The sequence below is a fragment of the Electrona antarctica genome (assembly GCF_951216825.1).
Source record: "Electrona antarctica genome assembly, chromosome: 12".
NCBI lineage: Eukaryota > Metazoa > Chordata > Actinopteri > Myctophiformes > Myctophidae > Electrona > Electrona antarctica.
This window is the reverse complement of record NC_136793.1, coordinates 30,558,166-30,576,570: the sequence shown is the minus strand read 5'-3', so window position 1 is coordinate 30,576,570 and position 18,405 is coordinate 30,558,166. Positions and strand designations below refer to the sequence as shown.

Genomic DNA, 18,405 nt, shown 5'->3' with positions numbered 1-18,405 from the left:
TTTTCTTACTGAATATTTGACACTGGCCAATCCATAGTCAAATCTATATATAGTCAGTACCATAATAGTCAAATCCATAATCAGTATAGTCAGTACCAATCAAAAGAACCCCTACTTTGACCCCTGCTATGCTACTTAAATGTTTTCCCAAATAGGCTAGGCAGGGCAAGTTTAATAGGCCTTCAGCACCTTTCATATACACCAAGACAATCCAAAGTGCTTTACAGAATAAAAACAAATACAACCAGAGTGCAACAATGCACTTTCAAAATAAGTAGAGCATAATAGATACAATCAAAAGGTAAAGGAGCATATACCTTATAACAAGTACAAAATACTATAAGGTTGGGTACCCCAACTTTCAGCAGCTGTCACAGATTCCCCTAGGGCAGTGGTTTTCAATAGGTGATCCGTGGGCCAACTGGTGGTCCGTGAAAGTATTGTATGTGGTCCCTGACCATGCATTTAGTAATGTTACAGCAACATGAAGATTTTCAGTGCACTAAACTCTTGCGCGTCCCAACTGGCAGCACAGCGCTGGTATGGCCATGCCAAAAGACTCCCCCCTGAACACCCCACCCACGCTATCCTCCACTTTGATCCAAAATCAGCTGGCTGGAAACGACCCCGTGTAGCTCCCCGCACCCGATGGATATATACCGTCACCAGAGACTTACACCAACTGGGCTTGTCGCTGACTGAAGCTGAGCCCCTAGCACTGGACCGACCCAAATGGAGAAGATTGGTGAAACTGATTGGCTCTACGCATGGCGACGCCTCCGCCGCCGAGCAAGAGGAGAAGCGTCTTGAGCAAGAGACCTGATGATGATGAAACTCTTGTGCACTGTTCCGTGGAAGTGTGTCAATGTTGTCACTGTACTGGGAAGTCTGAGGTTAAGAAATTCCACAGAAAAGGGAGTTCGAATCTCAAGAAAGGTACCAGCTTGCCTGATTGAGTCATCATTATTAGGAAATGTAGCCATATAATCATGTGATCATGTCTCTGCTTTACAAGTACTGTATATCAGTTAACCTGAGTTTAATGGAAGGCTGGATAAGAGAATCCAATAAGGGTAACCGTGGGATAGGAATATATCAGTGGTTCTCAAAACAAAACACAAATCAAAACTAATCTTAGCCCATCCCAACACAACAGTGGTCCCTGCATGGTTCACAATCAGTTGAAAACCCCTGCCCTAGGGAAATTGAATTTCAATCTTGTCATCTGTGAGATGTGTTTCTAGACACCTTTACAAACACATTGGTGAAGACATTTCTTGTGAAGAATTTATTCCCATATTGGATTTTTGTTTGTCCTGATAATATTCCCTGATTTCTGATCTTTTGATTTGTTTTATTTATTTGTGGTTCATTCTTATACATACAGTAATGAGAGTGATTCTGTTCGGAACAGTACTATTTAGTATTAGTATGCCACCTTGTGAATTTCACCTAAAGAACTGTTTAGGGATGTGATGTCTGGTATATTATTGTAAATTGTTTATACCTTTAAATGTCTCTATTAATTTAATACACAGGACCACAATCGAAATAAGCCATCAGGGCTTTTTGTGTTATCCCTTTAGCACCTACTCGTACCACTGTACTATTTGCAAACTGTTAATAAAGTATTCGATCAATCCGGGGATTTAACCACGGTTATCCTATAACCTACAGTTTTCTTGTGTATGTTTGTCATCGGGTAGAAAGGGTTGAGTGTTCATTTTGACCAATGGAAGGAGTCTTGAATGTATAAATGGAAAAATTAGTGGGATCGTTTAAAAACTAAAAACACTAAATTAATTAACGTAATGAATGCTTAATTAAAGCTTATATTAGTAGAGTAACAGACCTCGAAAGAATACAGGGTAGGTGGGCACTATAGGGACACCTAACCTCTATGTAAAATGTGCTATTTTCTTAATTAACAAAATGTAAAAATAAATAATAATAATAGAAAAATGGTCTTAAGTGCAAAGTTTGTATGATGTGAACATGCACGGTACATCATTATCACACTTAATGTTATCCTTCAACTTGTTTATGGCCCAAAATGACATATAGACAGGTAGCAATTTAGAAATGTTACACCTTTCATTGTCGAATGTTTAAGCATGCTCTAACCATGTATACATTACTTTACCATTTTACACATATGTTTTTCAATATTTTGGACAACATTTTACAATGTCCCTATAGTGCCCATATTTTGTAAAACTGTGATTTATTTTCCGCCACTCAGTGGCGCTAGTACTCCAGATAGGTTGAGGGAAAAAAAGGAAACTGGCTGCTTCCCCCTCCACATAACGGTCAATTGAATCAATCAATATTGAGTTGAGTAGCATTCAAAAGCACAAGGCAGAAGGATGCCACCTGCAGTCTCACCACGCTGCCTGTTTGGCAAAGCTACTACAGACAACGTTTTCAAGAGAGTAAGTAGACAGACCCCTATTGCCCTATATAAAGTTAAATTAATGTATTCAAGTGATGATTGACTTAATTATGCTACAACACAGCCTAAAAATGTATGGTTTCATTGTCCTTTTTCGTAAAGTTTCGTTGATCTATCTGTGTAATTATCTTACCTGACCTCATTTGCAGGACAGCCCAACTCCTGTGACAATAAAGAGACCACCTGCATGGACCTTTGCACTTTAAGAGGACACATAGCATGGTCAGTTACTGACTGGAAACATTTGTATATATCCCTTTCATTTTGATTATTGAGTAGCCTACCTTATGAGTCACAGAGCACTGAGAGCAGTGCACATTTTGATTGTTTCAACAATCAAGTGTGATGATGCTGTGGTCATACATTTTCAAATGGCTGAAATATATAGGGCTGAGGGGAGTAATGTATATTTTGTAATGATCAAAATCTACAAAGTATAGTTATTTTACAACATGGAACAAAAGTATGTATATTGATCATTATGGCAACATTGAATTGTAATAGTTGCAAAATCTATTACAGGGAGTTCAAGTTAAGCAGGAAGTATTTGATGTTCCCACTGAGCGAAGAAGAGGAGGACTATCCGATTTTCTATTGTGTGATAGGCTGTGGTCATACATTGGTTATCCTGCCTTCTATTTAATGAAAGAAACTTGCTTGGACTATAGCCTAGGAAATCATTGAAGATTCTACACTTGAGCAAACAGCCTTCAGCCATGTTCAAGCAGTAGGAGCCCCTTTTTTCCCCTTAAATGGCATACATTATTACAAAGCTACGGCGTAATTGCCGCCTCCACTGGCTAATTTTCTCTGTCATTCTGGGATCATTATGGATTCTTGTAATGCATGGCACATCAGAGGCGGACTGGGATACCATCTACAAACACAGTTCTAGGTCTAGCTGGTTGGTATATAGGCCTACGGCTGTTGATGGGAACCTTGACGATAACCCTTACTGCTCTGCAATCCTACAAGGAGATACTGACGTACTAGAGGAGGCCAAGATACTGACAATCACTAAAGACTTCAAGAGGACTGTCCAGATCTCTGATGAGTATTATATCAATGCCACCCAGGACTGCAGGTGAGGTTCTGTTACGGTAAATGTAAAACGAAAGCAGTGGTGGAGAAAGTAGGCTATTTTCTTTAAAGGTATCAATACCCGTACTGCAATGTAGAAATACTCTGTTACAAGTAAAAGTCCGGAATTCTAAAATACGCCTGCCTACAAAAGTATTGGTATGATGAAAATGTACCTTACTAAAAGTATAAAGTACCCTATTGTTCTGAATATAAGACTATGTTTTTTCTTTTCTTTTTTTTAATATTTTTTTATCCCACAATTTTGTAAGCCATTTTTCACCCCTGTGTCAATTATCTAATGTGATCCTGGGCTCTACACACCCTCCGGCAACCTAGTCCCCATATATGGAGGACATGGGGAGAGCAACAGACTTGAACTCATGCTTCCTTCATGCCTGAGGGTCCAAGTTGCTCCTTTACACCTGACAGGGGGGAGTTTCCCTGGTTGGACGTAGCACGTGGAAGGAAGACGTTATTCCAACCAGTTCCTTTCCCCTCCATCAGCCGCCCCGGCTGGCCAGGGGGAGGCAGTTTAGAGACCAGGATTACTGCATGTTTTTTGTGAGGGTACCTACCCTAGGGGACACGGGGAGAACATGCAAACTCCACACAGAAAGGCCCTTTCGCCAACCCCGCCTCGGGTATGGGCACTGATGACGCGGAGGAGGAAACACGCCACCAGCACCCACAGCGTCCCGAGCAGGAATCGAACCCAGGACCTTCTAGCTGTGAGGCGACAGCACTACCAACTGTGCCACCATGCCCCCTAGTTTTTTCTTTTCAATGGAAATATCCTAAAAATCTGGTTATTATAATCGGGTACTAGACTATTTGATATTCAATGTTCTTTTTCCACAGTCTTATAATCAGAGTCGTCTTATATTCGGCACAATATGGTACTCGTACTCATTGTGCAGAATGTCCCGTTTCACAAGTTTTCAAATGTATACAATTCTTTTGAAAATAGCATTATGTAAAAAAGAAAGAAATATATATATGAAATATATAGGGCTGAAGGGAGTCATGTATATTTTGTAATAATCAAAATCTACAAAGTAACTACAGTTTTCAAATAATTGTACTGGAGTAAAACTATAGCCTATTTGCCTAAGTAATTGGAAAGTACAGTAAAATATAAATACTGCAAAATGAATAGTTATTTTACAACACGGAACAAAAGTATGTATATTGATCATTATGGCAACATTGAATTGTGTAATAGTTGTATATATATATATGTATATATTTTTACAGGGAGTTCAAGTTAAGCAGGAAGTATTTGATGTTCCCACTGAGCCAAGAAGAGGAGGACTTTCCCCTGGCATTTTCTATTGTTCTCCACCATAAGGTATATCATATTATATTTTCGAAACAAATTGAAAAATATTTTTTTTAAAGATGAACTGCTTTCATTTAAATTAATTTGGAACTAGACCCGCTCAGTGGAGTGCAATCTCCTCCAGCAGGCACACTGGAGGTATGACCCGGACGGGAATCGAACCCCGACCTCCCAGTCTCAGCCCTAAAAAAGACCTAAAAAAAGACCTAAAAATAAAAGTACTGTAGTTAGAACAAGCAGTCAAAGTGATTGACGCCATATAGCCAACTGGTACTGTAATAAAACAAATCTGTATGATACATATTTATCACGTAACTCCAGATAAATGTTTATTCAAAAACTGTAGTAGAAAAATTAGATTAGATTAGAATAAAAAAATGGCAAAACGTAGTCTAGAGACTAGACGTATAGGCCAAAATACAGTATAAAGTGGGCTGTTATAGAACATCTGTGAGGCAAATTTGAATAAAATATTCAGGAAATGACTTCCATAGCCTTTGACCGTTAATCTCACTAGTTTTTCAGATTGGCCATGGACACTTGGGTGAAAACATAATCTCCGGCCCTGCCTTCCGCAGAGATAATAACATTATATATAACAATGTAATGCAAATGATGAATATTGATACAAATGCATTTAATTATTCTTGAGGGGCGATAGCCCCTCCTATATCCAGCTTTTAGTGTGTGTGCTAACACAAACTTTGTCCTATAACACAAACATTGAAGACGAAGGTGAGGACGCAAATTCTGATTGGCCGGAATGAGATGATGTATGACGCCGGGGCTCCACCGGACACGTTGCGTCTCCGTCGCGTGCGTCAAAAAACGAACCGGGGCAATTTGAATGCAGTCACGCAACGCAACACGGGCAGTGGAGCCACCCTTCATTGATTTAAAAGGGAACATTCCCTGACTGTGACGGAGACGCGACGCTGACGCGCCCGGTGGAGCCCCGGTGTGATGATGTTATGTACGATGATAAGAGCGCCCCTCACTTCACATGGGTGTGATTTCTATTCACATAGGTGCAGAACTTTGAGCATCTGCTGCGAGCCATCTACGCCCCTCAGAATGTTTACTGCATCCATGTTGACAAGAAGGCAGAGGCCTCAGTCCTTGCTGCTGTTTCGGGTATCTCTTCTTGTTTCCCTAATGTCTTCATGGTCAGCCAGCCAGTGAGTGTAGTCTACGCTGCCTGGCCACGCGTTCAGGCTGATCTCAACTGCATGGCCGATCTCTACAACGTTAGCACAACCTGGAAGTATTTCATCAACCTGTGTGGTCAGGATTTCCCTCTGAAAACTAACTTAGAAATTGTGAGGAGCTTGCAGGTTCTGAAGGGCAGAAACAACATGGAGTCAGAGCAAATGTCTGATGGGAAGAAGGAGAGAGTGAAGTCAGTTCATCAGATAGTAGATGGAGCGATCATGGTAATCATTCATATGAATATATGAAGTTTTCTTTTTATTATTATGCTTTCCCCCTAAATTGTGTTTCTTTTTTTGCTGGGTTAAGATTGTATTGTATGTTATTGTTGTGTTGAAATGTGCAGCAAGGTAGACTATTTTAAGCATTGCTATAAATAGAATATTTATCCTTTTAGATTGCTTTCAATTATAAGATGCAAAATACTAATTTATTTTTTCTATCTCATTTCAGAAAACGGAGCAGGCTAAGAGTCCACCACCTTTTGATCTGCCCATCTTCTCGGGAAATGCCTACATCGTGGTTAGCCGGGGCTATGTCCGCAGTGTGTTGAAGGACAACCGCATACAGGAACTGATCACTTGGGCAAAAGACACGTACAGTCCTGATGAGTTTCTCTGGGCCACCATCCAGCGCATCCCTACTGTTCCTGGCTCAGTGTGGCCAAATTCCAAATACGATACAACGGATATCAATTCTATTGCACGGCTAGTGAAGTGGGAGTGGCATGAAGGGCCTCTGGGTAAACTGGAGGCTGTGTACCCAAAGTGTCATGGCACACATCGTAATTCAGTATGTGTATATGGTGCTGGGGATCTGCAGTGGATCATTCAGCAACATCACCTTTTTGCCAATAAGTTTGATGTAGACACAGATGTCATCGCTATCCAATGTCTGGAAAAGTACCTCAGAGACAAGGCACTGGCACAACAACATTAAGTGTATTCAAAAGGTCTCAGACTCTCACAGACACGTTGGAACCCAAGAATGCATGAGGGGGTATTGAGCAGTGTTCCAAAGTCACTTTCCTTACTTTCACTTTTACTATTTATTTTAAAAGAAACTGCAATATTCTGGGAATCTTGCATAATATAATTTCAGCCACTCTTTTATACCTTTTATATCTTGTGATTTTTCTTTTTACGTTTATTTGGGAGGGACAGCTCATATTAATGAACACCACACATACAACGAACATGTTCTGTACAGGGGAGGACATCCAGCGGCTCATGATGGTGTTAACAGCAGAAATGAATAAATACAAATTCTGGTTTGATAGAAATAAATTATCCTTAAGTAAAACAAAATGTATGGTATTCGGAAACCACCAGATACAAACAGATATCCAGTTGATTATAGATAATAATAAAATAGAAAGAGTATATGAAAACAAATTCTTGGGAGTGATTCTAGACCATAGGCTCTGCTGGAAACACCATATAGAATATGTGGGGAACAAGATGGCAAAGAGCATCTTGGTCATAAATAGGGCAAAACACCTACTCCACCTGCACACGCTGTACTGCGCAATGATCCTACCCTACCTGAACTACTGCTCTGAGGTATGGGGAAACTTAAAAAAACCTGTGATGCGTACAAACGGAGTCACTCTGTGGAATGAGCTGGAGGATGAATTAAAGCGCTGTGGAAACATAAACCAATTCAAAACTAGAGTATTTTTACTCTAGTTTTGATAGATACAGAAATGAAGAAGAGTACTAATGGCACTACAAAAGGGAAACTATGACATACTGTACTATATCATTATAGTAAACGATACCATACATTATGTGTATAGGTATAGTGAACCAGTGAATAATCAGATATTATTAGTAAACCATTATTAGTGAATCATGGCACGTGTTAGGTACTATATAAGTATAGTAACCCATATCATGTATATTGTATATTATTATTATTATTATTATTATTAATAATAACTATTGTTATTATTAGTAAACCAAAATACATATTGTGTACTATATAAGTATAGTAAACCATGCCATGCATCATATATACTATACTATAGTAAAACCACATTACCTATTATACTATACTACAGTAAACCATAACAAATATTATACCCATATTAGTCCCCTAAATGGTAACCCTTGTGTAGTGGTCTGCCAACAATGTACTTCGGGATGCTCTTTGCCGCCTTGGCCTAATCGATCATTATTGGTAAACCATAACACAATGACAATGAAAGGTATTGACTCTACACAGCAGGAATTATTGTATTGATGCGATGTATATTGTTGTGTATGTAAGTAGCTGTGTATATGTATTGCTGTGTTTATGTATGTTTATATGCTTATTTATATGTATGCTTTATATATATGAATATGTGTAGGGGAATGTATACTGTATATCTAAGGACAACATGAATGTATGCACTGTGCAGGTAGACAGATATCCATCAGTCTACAACACGTGCACTTAAATATGCAAATGATGGACTCCAGGGGTAGGGCCCGACAAGCCTATGGCTTCTCCCTAGCCCCTTTTTCGGATATCGGACAGGACATAAGCAACTAAAAAAAACAATGGGAAAAGAAATGGAAATGATAATGTGCTTTATGTATGAACTGTATGTCCACCATTCCGAAAATAAAACTGAACTGAACTGAACTGAATGCTGTGTAAATACACCAGATTTAGCAAGAATTCTAGTTTCCATTCGTAGTCCCCATACAGAAAGCTATACAGAATTCTAGTTTCCATTCGTAGTCCCCATACAGAAAGCTATACAGAATGCTAGTTTCCATTCGTAGTCCCCATACAGAAAGCTATACAGAATTCTAGTTTCCATTCGTAGTCCCCATACAGAAAGCTATACAGAATGCTAGTTTCCATTCGTAGTCCCCATACAGAAAGCTATACAGAATGCTAGTTTCCATTCGTAGTCCCCATACAGAATGCTAGTTCTATTTCATACCTACTGACCGCCAGAGGGGCGGTGTTTTCAACACCTGGATATACATCGCGCGCACGCGCAGAGGTCGAATATTAATACCAACACTGTCACTCGTGACCCCCTGTGGGCGTGAGCCACCTATATAGGTGCCCAGTTCACAGGGTTCATCCTCTTTCATCTTTTCGCCTTTGAGCGCAGGTCGATTTATTTTATTGAGCTCCTGCTACTAGCCCTTCGAGGCTGTATGGGGGGGGCTCTCGACGCCGGCCATGCCTATAAGCCTCGTAACCGTTCGGTTGGGGCTACCTTGCGTCCTCCAGAGGCTGCATGGTTGGCGGCGATAATTTTTCCGCCGGGCTTATTTCCCTGGTCCAACTATCATGTTGGACTTTATTTTCTACAGGTAAGTTGTGTGCTACTTTACTTGCCCGGCGGGCGTGCCTGCTACAGCCTTGCGGTATCTTCGCTTTGCTGTGTGGCGTTACATTGGGTTGGTGACAGTGTTTGCTCGCTGGAATCCAGCTTGTATGATTTGTGGAATTGTCGGTGGCGGCACTGCGGCAGTATCTGTCCATCCTCCCGACTAATGCATTAAGGGTTAGCGGTTGTGACGTGTGTTCACTAACTAAGAGCTAACTTTGTATTTAATGTCGGTGTGCTGTTTGTGTGGCTCGCAGAGGTGTGCTTCGCCTCGAAAGCGACCGCGGCGGCGCTTATTTGACTATTAATCAATACTCATGTTGAATGGCCGCACAATGCTAAATGAGCAACAGCAATGTTTTATGGCGTCAGTAACTGGGCAGTCCCCGTGCTGCCGCGACGCTTATTCTGACTGATTTATAGGATTAGTCATGTTGAACGACCACTCCTCGCCACGTGTTTTCTGCAAGAAGTGTTTTTCGCTCTGTCGCAGACGTGCAATCTACCACATATGTGGCGCTTGGTTGCAACGATGTCTACCAAGAGGAGGTTTGTGTGGTCGTGACGTTAATGAGCGCTTCTCCCCAGACGATTTCTGGTTAAGGAACTTTTTCAAAATGCATGTCAAGTTGTAAACGCAGCTCTTGCTAGTTTGTTTTGCTCGTTATATCAAGCAGGTATATGACAATGTTGTCACTGCAGCGTGCATAACGTCACAGCTTAACTTAAGTGTATACTGCTATCTGAGATACGCATAGTGCTTGTATCTCATAGCTTGAGTGTGATCCGCTCAGCTGCTGTTCGGGTAATACTTGTTTGTGCTTGGCAGTATAATTACTAATATAATGTTTCAAGCGTCTATCGCTTTACCATTGCGCTGGTTCACTGGCATTGAGAGAGTGTTTCGCTCTGCTGCCATTCTCTGAAGGTTACGCAGTAACCATGGTTATAAGAGATATAAGCGAGGCATGCGCGAGTACGTGCTTTTATGCCCTCGTCGAGAGGGCACGTGCTACGTCATGACGCAAAAGAGGCCCATTCTCTTATATACTTAATAGAATGTGAGTGTACTATAAGTACTTCTGTTATCCGCGCCCAAGTTGGGACGCGTCCCATAGCGAACTGCTGAGGGTTAGATCTTCGTATAACCACGACATTGTGTACCTGGTACTCACTACTGCTTTGACATGTGCAGTATACTATGATTACTTGCTATCATAGCTTGAGTGTACGTCGCTCTGCTGCTGTTCAGATATTAATATGCTTGGTATTAAAATGGTTGTATATGACAGTCCAAGTGTTTGGCTTTGCCACTATACTATGGCACTATTTGACACTAGCTTGAGTGATTCTCGCTCTTTTGCTGCATTATCACTGACACTGGGGGTGTGTTTCGCTCCACTGCTGTCATACTTTGTGCTTGAAGCTGGCTTGAGTGGCCTTCACTCTTCGCCATACATAGTATTGTTGACATACTGCGTGTACTGATGGTCATTTTTCACTAGCACCGAGGGCATGTTCCGCCCCGCCACTATCATATTGTGTACTTGACACGGGCTTGAGTGGTCCCCGCTCTTCGCCAGGTCTGCATTGTATTAATGACATACTGTGCGTACAGATGATCAATAAGCGTAACGCTGTGGCTGACTGGTTCTCGCTGCTTTGGCCGCGTTATCACTGGCATTGAGAGTGTGTTTCGCTCTGCTGCCATTATCTGGAGGTATATGACAGTCCAAGTATTTGGCTTTCCCACTATATGGCACTACTTGACACTGTAGCTTGAGTGATTCTCGCTCTTTCGCTACAACTACATAACCAGTAGTATTTAGAGTGTCTCGCTCTGCTGCCGTTCATGGATTAGTGCAACATGCTGGTCCTCTCTGGTCCCACAGAGGAGGTCCATTACTTGCGCCTGTAGTCAGGTTTCGACTTGGGCGCCGGACACAGGCTATGGCTGTGGTTCATTCTTCCATCCATCTCCAACCGCTTATCCGTAGTCTGGTCGCGAGGGAAACAGCTCCATACCGAGAGCTGCAGACTTCCTCTCCAGAGCAGCATTAGTAACTTCATTCTGGGGGATCCCGAGGCGATCCAAGGCCATTTTGAAGATATTGCTGTTATTGTGGCTGCATACTGCTGGCACGTATGCCAACTGTGTTGGCCGTGGTTGTGGCTGATTTGCCTCCCACAGGGATGCTAGCGTTGTGAGATGATGCTCTCTCAACTAGGGGAAATTTCAAGGTGGTACTCTTGGCCACCAAGTTGCTCAGGTTAAGAACGTCTTAACCCATTTAGAGCCGATGCTGTAAACACCTTCTGAATCCGGACCTAGGTCTCGGAATGATTTCAAATGTCGATTTGAAGAATTGAGAAGAGTATACATATGGCTATATACTTTACATAGCTGCGGCAACCCAGACTTGTTCCTGCCTTAATGGGTTGATACATGGGTGCTGCTCTTTTCCTGCTGTTTGCAGAGCCGCTACTCGTGGTCTGTGATGAGTAGCACTGACCTTTTAGATTGCCTTCTGGGGGTGACCAACGAGACAGGGTCCCTAACCCTGGACTTAATGCCAGCATTGCTTCTCTGGTGGTGTCACTAGATGAAGCCTTCGAGCTAGTATGGCTATTGCCCATGGCCGCACGCAGTGTAGAGTCACTGGTCTGCCAACTAGATCCATGCCACGGCAGCTGGACTGGGACGTGTTGGACGGTCCCTTAATGGTCACCTCATCCTGGCCCTCTGGCCTGCGCGCATTGATGCGCAGGCACGGCACCTATGGGTGATGCTTGTTCTAGGCGTTAGCTTACGTGGTAACTAACTACCCTGATGATGTTGGGGCCTAGTGTGGCCCTGAGGGGCGGCCACGGCGGGTTAGTGAGCCCGCCTGGCGACCCAGAGCCCCTGGATGTTCCGGGTTCAATGCCAGATCCGGCCAGCAATGTGTCCATGTGTGTCCCGGTCTGAGCCCCTAATTGCTCCCCGAGCGCTGTAGAATGGCTGCTCATTGCTCCTAGTAGCAATAAGATGGGTAAATGCAGGGGACACATGTTGCGTATGTGCAACTGTACAGCTGAACTAGCTTGCACATCAATTATAGACTCAGCATTCTAACAGGCCCCACTTTCAGGGAAGTACAGTGGGACACTTAACACTCTGCCTGTCGTTCCAGGCCGGATGTTTGGGCCTGCCACCCAACAGACCTTGCAGCATAGTTCACGGTGAACAAGCAGTTTGGTTCAACTGAAGGTTTTCTCCTTGATTCATGATGTGACTGATGACGGTGGTGGTTTTCGCCTGATCCTCGATCTCAGACCTACCAGTTGCCTCTGGTCATGTATGCTGGGCACAGTGGATGTGCTCCAGGCGGTGCCAGATTGAGAATGGTCTGCAAGCATGGTCTTGCTTAAACTCTTAGAGTTAATGGGGGGCTGACGGACAGCTTCCACTGACCTGTCTCGTCTTGGACGAGTACAGTGCTGCCAGCCAGTTCCTCTGGTTGTTGGGCACACCGAAGCGACGTAGACAGTTGCTTCTCTAGGGCTGCTTTCATTGCACCCTTTTACATGTTCTGTCTATAATTTCTGGGCCTCGAACCCCAGAATTCTGCCTACCACCGTGGATACGGTTGGGTTACTGTTTCAGTTATGTACAGGCATTTAAGCGTGCTTCGCTCTACTGCCTACCATCTCCAGCCAGTGTCTGTGATGTACTGGGCCAGTGTGCAGTGGACTTGGCCCTTGGGATGTTTAGATTTTGTTCGTAACATGTTATGTCAACAGTCTATCTTCCGACCCACTAAGGGGTCGCTCGATCCAGTCAGTCTCTGCAGGAGGTCTTGCATCATCTTGCTGGTTTCATAGCAATGCTCTTGTTGGGTATACAGTCCAGGCGGCGGACATGCTTCCCATTTAAGCCTCTTGGATCCGATGATGTTTCGTATCACTGGGCATATGTACGGCAGAGCAGGATCTTTGGCCTTGAGCGCTTGGCGCGTGGCCAACTGTAGTTCTCCCTTCCGGCGCTGACCGTTAGGGCAGGACACTCTGGCCCACCCCTGGCCAGGCGACTTCTTGTAAGTCTTCTCTACACTGCCACTTTTGGTGTCGTGTATCCTTCACAGGATAGGCAGAGGCAGTCGCACAGTAGTATGGTGCCACCATACCGGTCAGGAAGTATGAGTTTCCATGTTTCCGCCTCAATTTGTTTTTCATATTGGGCGGGCTATACGCGACTTGAGGTTCGTTTTTGGTTACCACTGCAGCCGAATCATCTACTGCAGCTTCTCGATGAAGTGCTTTGGCCTCCCCACAGACAGAATCCCCTGTCACAGTTTAGGGAGAGGGTGCATTCTCACCCGGGTCACCTTCGGCTGCGTAAACTGACCACTGACAATCATGCCTATTGTCCGAACCCTACTTGATTCTTGTGCATCCTGCACCAGGGCGTTGCACGCCAACACAAGTAAACTGTGGTTTAGTTGAGACAAAGCACCACCATGTTGCTCTGTGTTTTCAATACCTGCCTGTGATATTGGCAGCCTTAACCTCTCCACCAGGAGAGTAATTGTGATTGAGAACTGTTATGAGAGCCTATTATGTTAGACCTACCACATGCACTTGGTGGTCAGAACGGCTCTTCATTGGCTATGATGGCTCTAATAAAGGTTGCGCTCTCTCTGGACAGCGCCTGTCACACTTTATTGTGGGTATGCCATCAGCCACGCTGACGGGGCGAGCAATCGCCCCCTACCATCTGGTACGAGGTACCACTCTACCAGGTTTGGATGGACTTTGTCCCCAGCCCTTGGATCGGGCCGTTCTCAAATGGCTATCTGCTAGTACCATTTGCCCTCACTGCGACCCTACGGAAGTGAGTAGGTTGTCTTCAGGCCCTGCCCGGTGCCTGAGACTGGGATGCCGATGGGTCTGGGTTTACCATTCGCCAATCCCTCTTATGTCTTCAAGGACTTTCTGCCTTTCACGTTGGCTAGCCTATCATTTTTAGTTTGCTCCACAGCCAGGCATGGAGCATTCTAATACCTGCCTATTGTGCCCTGTCCGGGCTCTGTGGCACGGCATAGCTGTGATGGCTGTTTGGTTGTTTTTGTATGAGTAAAGGGCACAGGAAGGGCTGTGCCTTGATTCAACAGAGACTAACGCAACACTTAGAGGTACTTTGATTGTTGCGTTGAGGTAGATTTCTTCAGTAGGCCTCAAGGCCTCCCCAGAGGCATTTTGACATGCCAGACCAGGGGGTGGACATCTGTGCTGCAGTGCAGCCAAATGGGCTCCATCTGTTTTGGGCTTTTGCCAGACTCTCCCTCACCCTGTGGTGACGGCTGTTTGGCTGTCCATTAGATCTGCAAACCGACCTCGGTAAGCGCAGATTCCTCGTGACCATGTTGGTATGAGTCATCCAGGTGTTGAAAACACCGCCCCTCTGGCGGTCAGTAGGTATGAAATAGAACGAGAGTTATGTATATAACTACGGTTCTATGAATACCGGATGACCGCCAGAGTTCATTGTCACTCGGAATCCCGACGAAAAGATTTCATGAGGATGAACCCTGTGAACTGGGCACCTATATAGGTGGCTCACGCCCACAGGGGGTCACGAGTGACAGTGTTGGTATTAATATTCGACCTCTGCGCGTGCGCGCGATGTATATCCAGGTGTTGAAAACACCGCCCCTCTGGCGGTCATCCGGTATTCATAGAACCGTAGTTATATACATAACTCTCGTTTCCATTCGTAGTCCCCATACAGAAAGCAAGCAACAGTACAAGAGCACATTTACTAAAAGGCTACAAACAGAAGAGAAAAAACAACACAGAAAAACAAAAACGTGTTAATAGACTGAAGTTGAATTTGATTGAAATAAAAAAGTCAGCAATGGCAAAAACATTAACATTTGTAATGCTTTAAAATGCTGTGTCAGTAGTGGGATATACCGCCGACCTACACCTGCCCCTTAGGGCCGATTCATACTCCTATTTTACCGCTGTTTCGGCGCTGTAGTGCCGAAATGATTTCGGCTAGTCAGAAATTTTCAGTAGCACCGAAGAGCCGACTTTATGGCGGTACCCGCCCCCCCGAACCTCAACTGACATCACATTGTAGGCTCTACAGAGCCGAACCGACTTTTATTCGGCTCTAAAATAGGAGTATGAATCAGCCCTTGTACAGACCACCCTCGGAAGCCAGCCTCTTTGACCTGGGACCAGAGATGTGGGCGTGGCTCCACGACACCGAGTTGGACCTCTGATGTTACACGAAAGAAGAAGAAGAAGAAGTAGTGGGATACACAGTAACAGTATAAGCTGGTCTTTTATGATCTTGTTTGGGATCATTGGACCAATAGTATTTCTATAGACCACACATTTTATAATGCAATCATTATAATTACTCTAAAACATGTTTTTTCCAAACTTATATTTCCTTGAATTTGACATGAAATATGTGGACTGAAAACAAGATGTTTTTTCCCCCTCTTATTTCAGTACTGCTCACGTCGTAAAAAAAAGAGCAAAAATAAGAAAGCATTGGTATATCCCAGAAATGAATGGGTACTAACAATATAAGAAACAATTGTGGAAGCTAATAAAAAATAAGAGGAAATGTGTTCTTCCATGATTAGATAACATGTCCATCCATACTTCCATGCTTACCGTGTAAACATAGAAGTATGTTTGAATGGCCTGCCTCCTGAGCTCCGCCTATAGCAGTCTATTGAGGTTTAAGTTACTTATTCATTTTTCCTTTAGACTTTTTATGTTGCAGGATTTGTCATGTCTGCCACCATTGTTTCCAAGCACACCCTCCTGTCATTTACTTATTTATATCAACATGTTTACACATCTTTATGACTACAGGGTTTTATTACTGCCGTGTACAGTGCGTACTATTGCCTGTTTCCTGGGTGATGGTCCCACCTGCACTGGAAAGCACGAGTGCCATTCTCACTCCCAATTCGCAAAAGGTTGATGAGTCCACAAAAAAACCTTTCAAACAAGGCAGGTAGGCTGTCAGAAGCGGACATGAGCCCCATGAAGCAGTCCTGAGCGAGCAGTTAAGACAAGCGAGTGGCCGTGTAATGTTTGTATTTGAGCACTAAGGGGAAAGCTAGGCCATATGGTTTGAAAAGTGATCTGTATCACACAAACACAAATATGGTAAAAACATGACAAAGTTCTCTAAAACAACATGCTTTTGGAGAATTTTATACACCTCTATGAAAGAGCAGGGCTACATTTTCTAGATAAGGCTTAAACGTAGAAATAAATGAATAAATAAGAATTAGCATATCAAGTTCTGAAGCTCAAATTCAAGATAGTAGTACGGAGAAAACACCAGAATTTGAGTTTTGATCATGGGGAGAAGGTACAGGAATATATCTTTATTGAAGCAAAAGACATTTTTACAGCAGATTAATAGGTTGTGGGCCATTTTCGCCTACATATACACAGACTAAGTGAAAGATGAATGAATACACGTCACAGACATAACCTATACAGGTTAAGGTAGTACTGTACAATCTTCAGTACAATTTATTTCTCTCTCTCTCTCTCACGCACGCACACACACACACACACACACACACACACACACACACACACACACACACGTAACTCAATCATTATTTAGGATAACACAAGCCAAAGCCAAGTCATTCGATAGCATGAAAAGCATGACAGAGACCATTAAAATTACACAGTAAGCTCTATTAACCTAGTGAACAAATGTAGCCCTGTTCATGTCTGATACGTTCTGTTTTCATAACTTCTTTGATGCAAAACGCTGTAGATGGATTCACATAGGTAATCCATATACTGTAGGATTGTCACTGGAGACAATGTTGTATCATTTGATATAATGATCAATGCAGCAATATGTCATTTCAACTGCTTCTTATTAACAGTAACATCAAATGTTAGGTTAGGTTAGTCAGGGGTGCCCAAAAGGTAGATCGCGATCTACCAGTAGATCACAAAGGCTGTGCAGGTAGATCACATGACATGCCCCTAAAGAGTATTTCATTTAAATATATTGAAGAAAAAAACCGATAAAAAAACCAAAACATTTCTCCCCCTCTATTTCCCATTCCAAGTGCATTTGTCTCATACTGTACAGAATGTAACACGAACTCTACTATTCCGAAGCCCCCTCAGGTATATATTTAAACTATTTTCAGCAATGGTATAATAATTGATTTGGTGGGTAGATCTTGCCGAGCTGGTCATTTTGAAAGTAGCTCTCAAGTCAAAAAGTGTGGGCACCCCTGGGTTAGGTGATCTAAATTCTGTCCAGTGTCCTTAAATCTGTGACAGCCGTTTTGTACAAAATAAAATAGTTAGTAGTAATGGGTGTTAAGTCAGATTTATAATTTTTTAGTGTCGCACACTGTATGTTCTTTAACAGCTTGCAACACTGTCAGCTCAACATGTTCATTTGGAAACTCGATGACATACACTTACAGTACTGTATAAGGCAACGTTTAGGGATAGATTATAAACTTCTTTTTCATCCATGCTTGTCACAATTTTTAGGTCATAAATACAGTTTATTTAGATGCAGTAATTAATCTTACATAGTGAAACTGTAAAACAAAAATGTACAAAACTTAAGATCGAAAGTACCAAAATGTGTCTACATTAGTTCTTGTCATTAATGCATCTACAATGTAACACAGCTTGTTTTCCCACATTTAATAAGAGAAGAGAAGTTACACATGTGAAGTTGGCGACTAGATGTGAATGTTTAGCCCAACTTTGTTGTACAAAATGTGTCGTTCTCTGAACATTTATATCCAATGCATTGAAGTCAATCTTCGGAAAGGCGGGGCGCCAGAATGGTGACATGTAACGGGTTAGAAATCGTATTTTCAATTGAAGAAGTATAAAGTATAAATTAGGTAAATACTTTCGATGGGGTGTGATATGGTGAGTAAGAGAGCCATTCCAGCATGTAACGCGAAAAGTTGT

The 18,405-nt window shown here is 42.8% G+C and overlaps 1 protein-coding gene across 1 annotated transcript; it reads left to right on the top strand.

Annotated features, from left to right (window-relative positions):
* The first annotated feature begins 3,139 nt into the window (after nt 1–3,139).
* Nucleotides 3,140–7,586, top strand: LOC306933994 (beta-1,3-galactosyl-O-glycosyl-glycoprotein beta-1,6-N-acetylglucosaminyltransferase-like). Its single transcript, XM_079516384.1, has 4 exons — nt 3,140–3,536; nt 4,790–4,883; nt 5,903–6,307; nt 6,537–7,586. Exons 1-4 carry the CDS (start codon nt 3,205–3,207, stop codon nt 7,020–7,022), a joined length of 1,317 nt encoding a protein of 438 aa, XP_079372510.1. The 5' UTR covers nt 3,140–3,204; the 3' UTR covers nt 7,023–7,586.
* Nucleotides 7,587–18,405: the final 10,819 nt, after the last annotated feature.

Coding starts and splice junctions, on each gene's coding strand:
- LOC306933994 (XM_079516384.1), top strand. CDS start 3,205: ATGGCATACATTATTACAAAGCTACGGCGTAATTGCCGCCTCCACTGG. Junction 4,884..5,902: donor CTATTGTTCTCCACCATAAG/GTATATCATATT, acceptor CTATTCACATAG/GTGCAGAACTTTGAGCATCT. Junction 6,308..6,536: donor TAGTAGATGGAGCGATCATG/GTAATCATTCAT, acceptor ATCTCATTTCAG/AAAACGGAGCAGGCTAAGAG.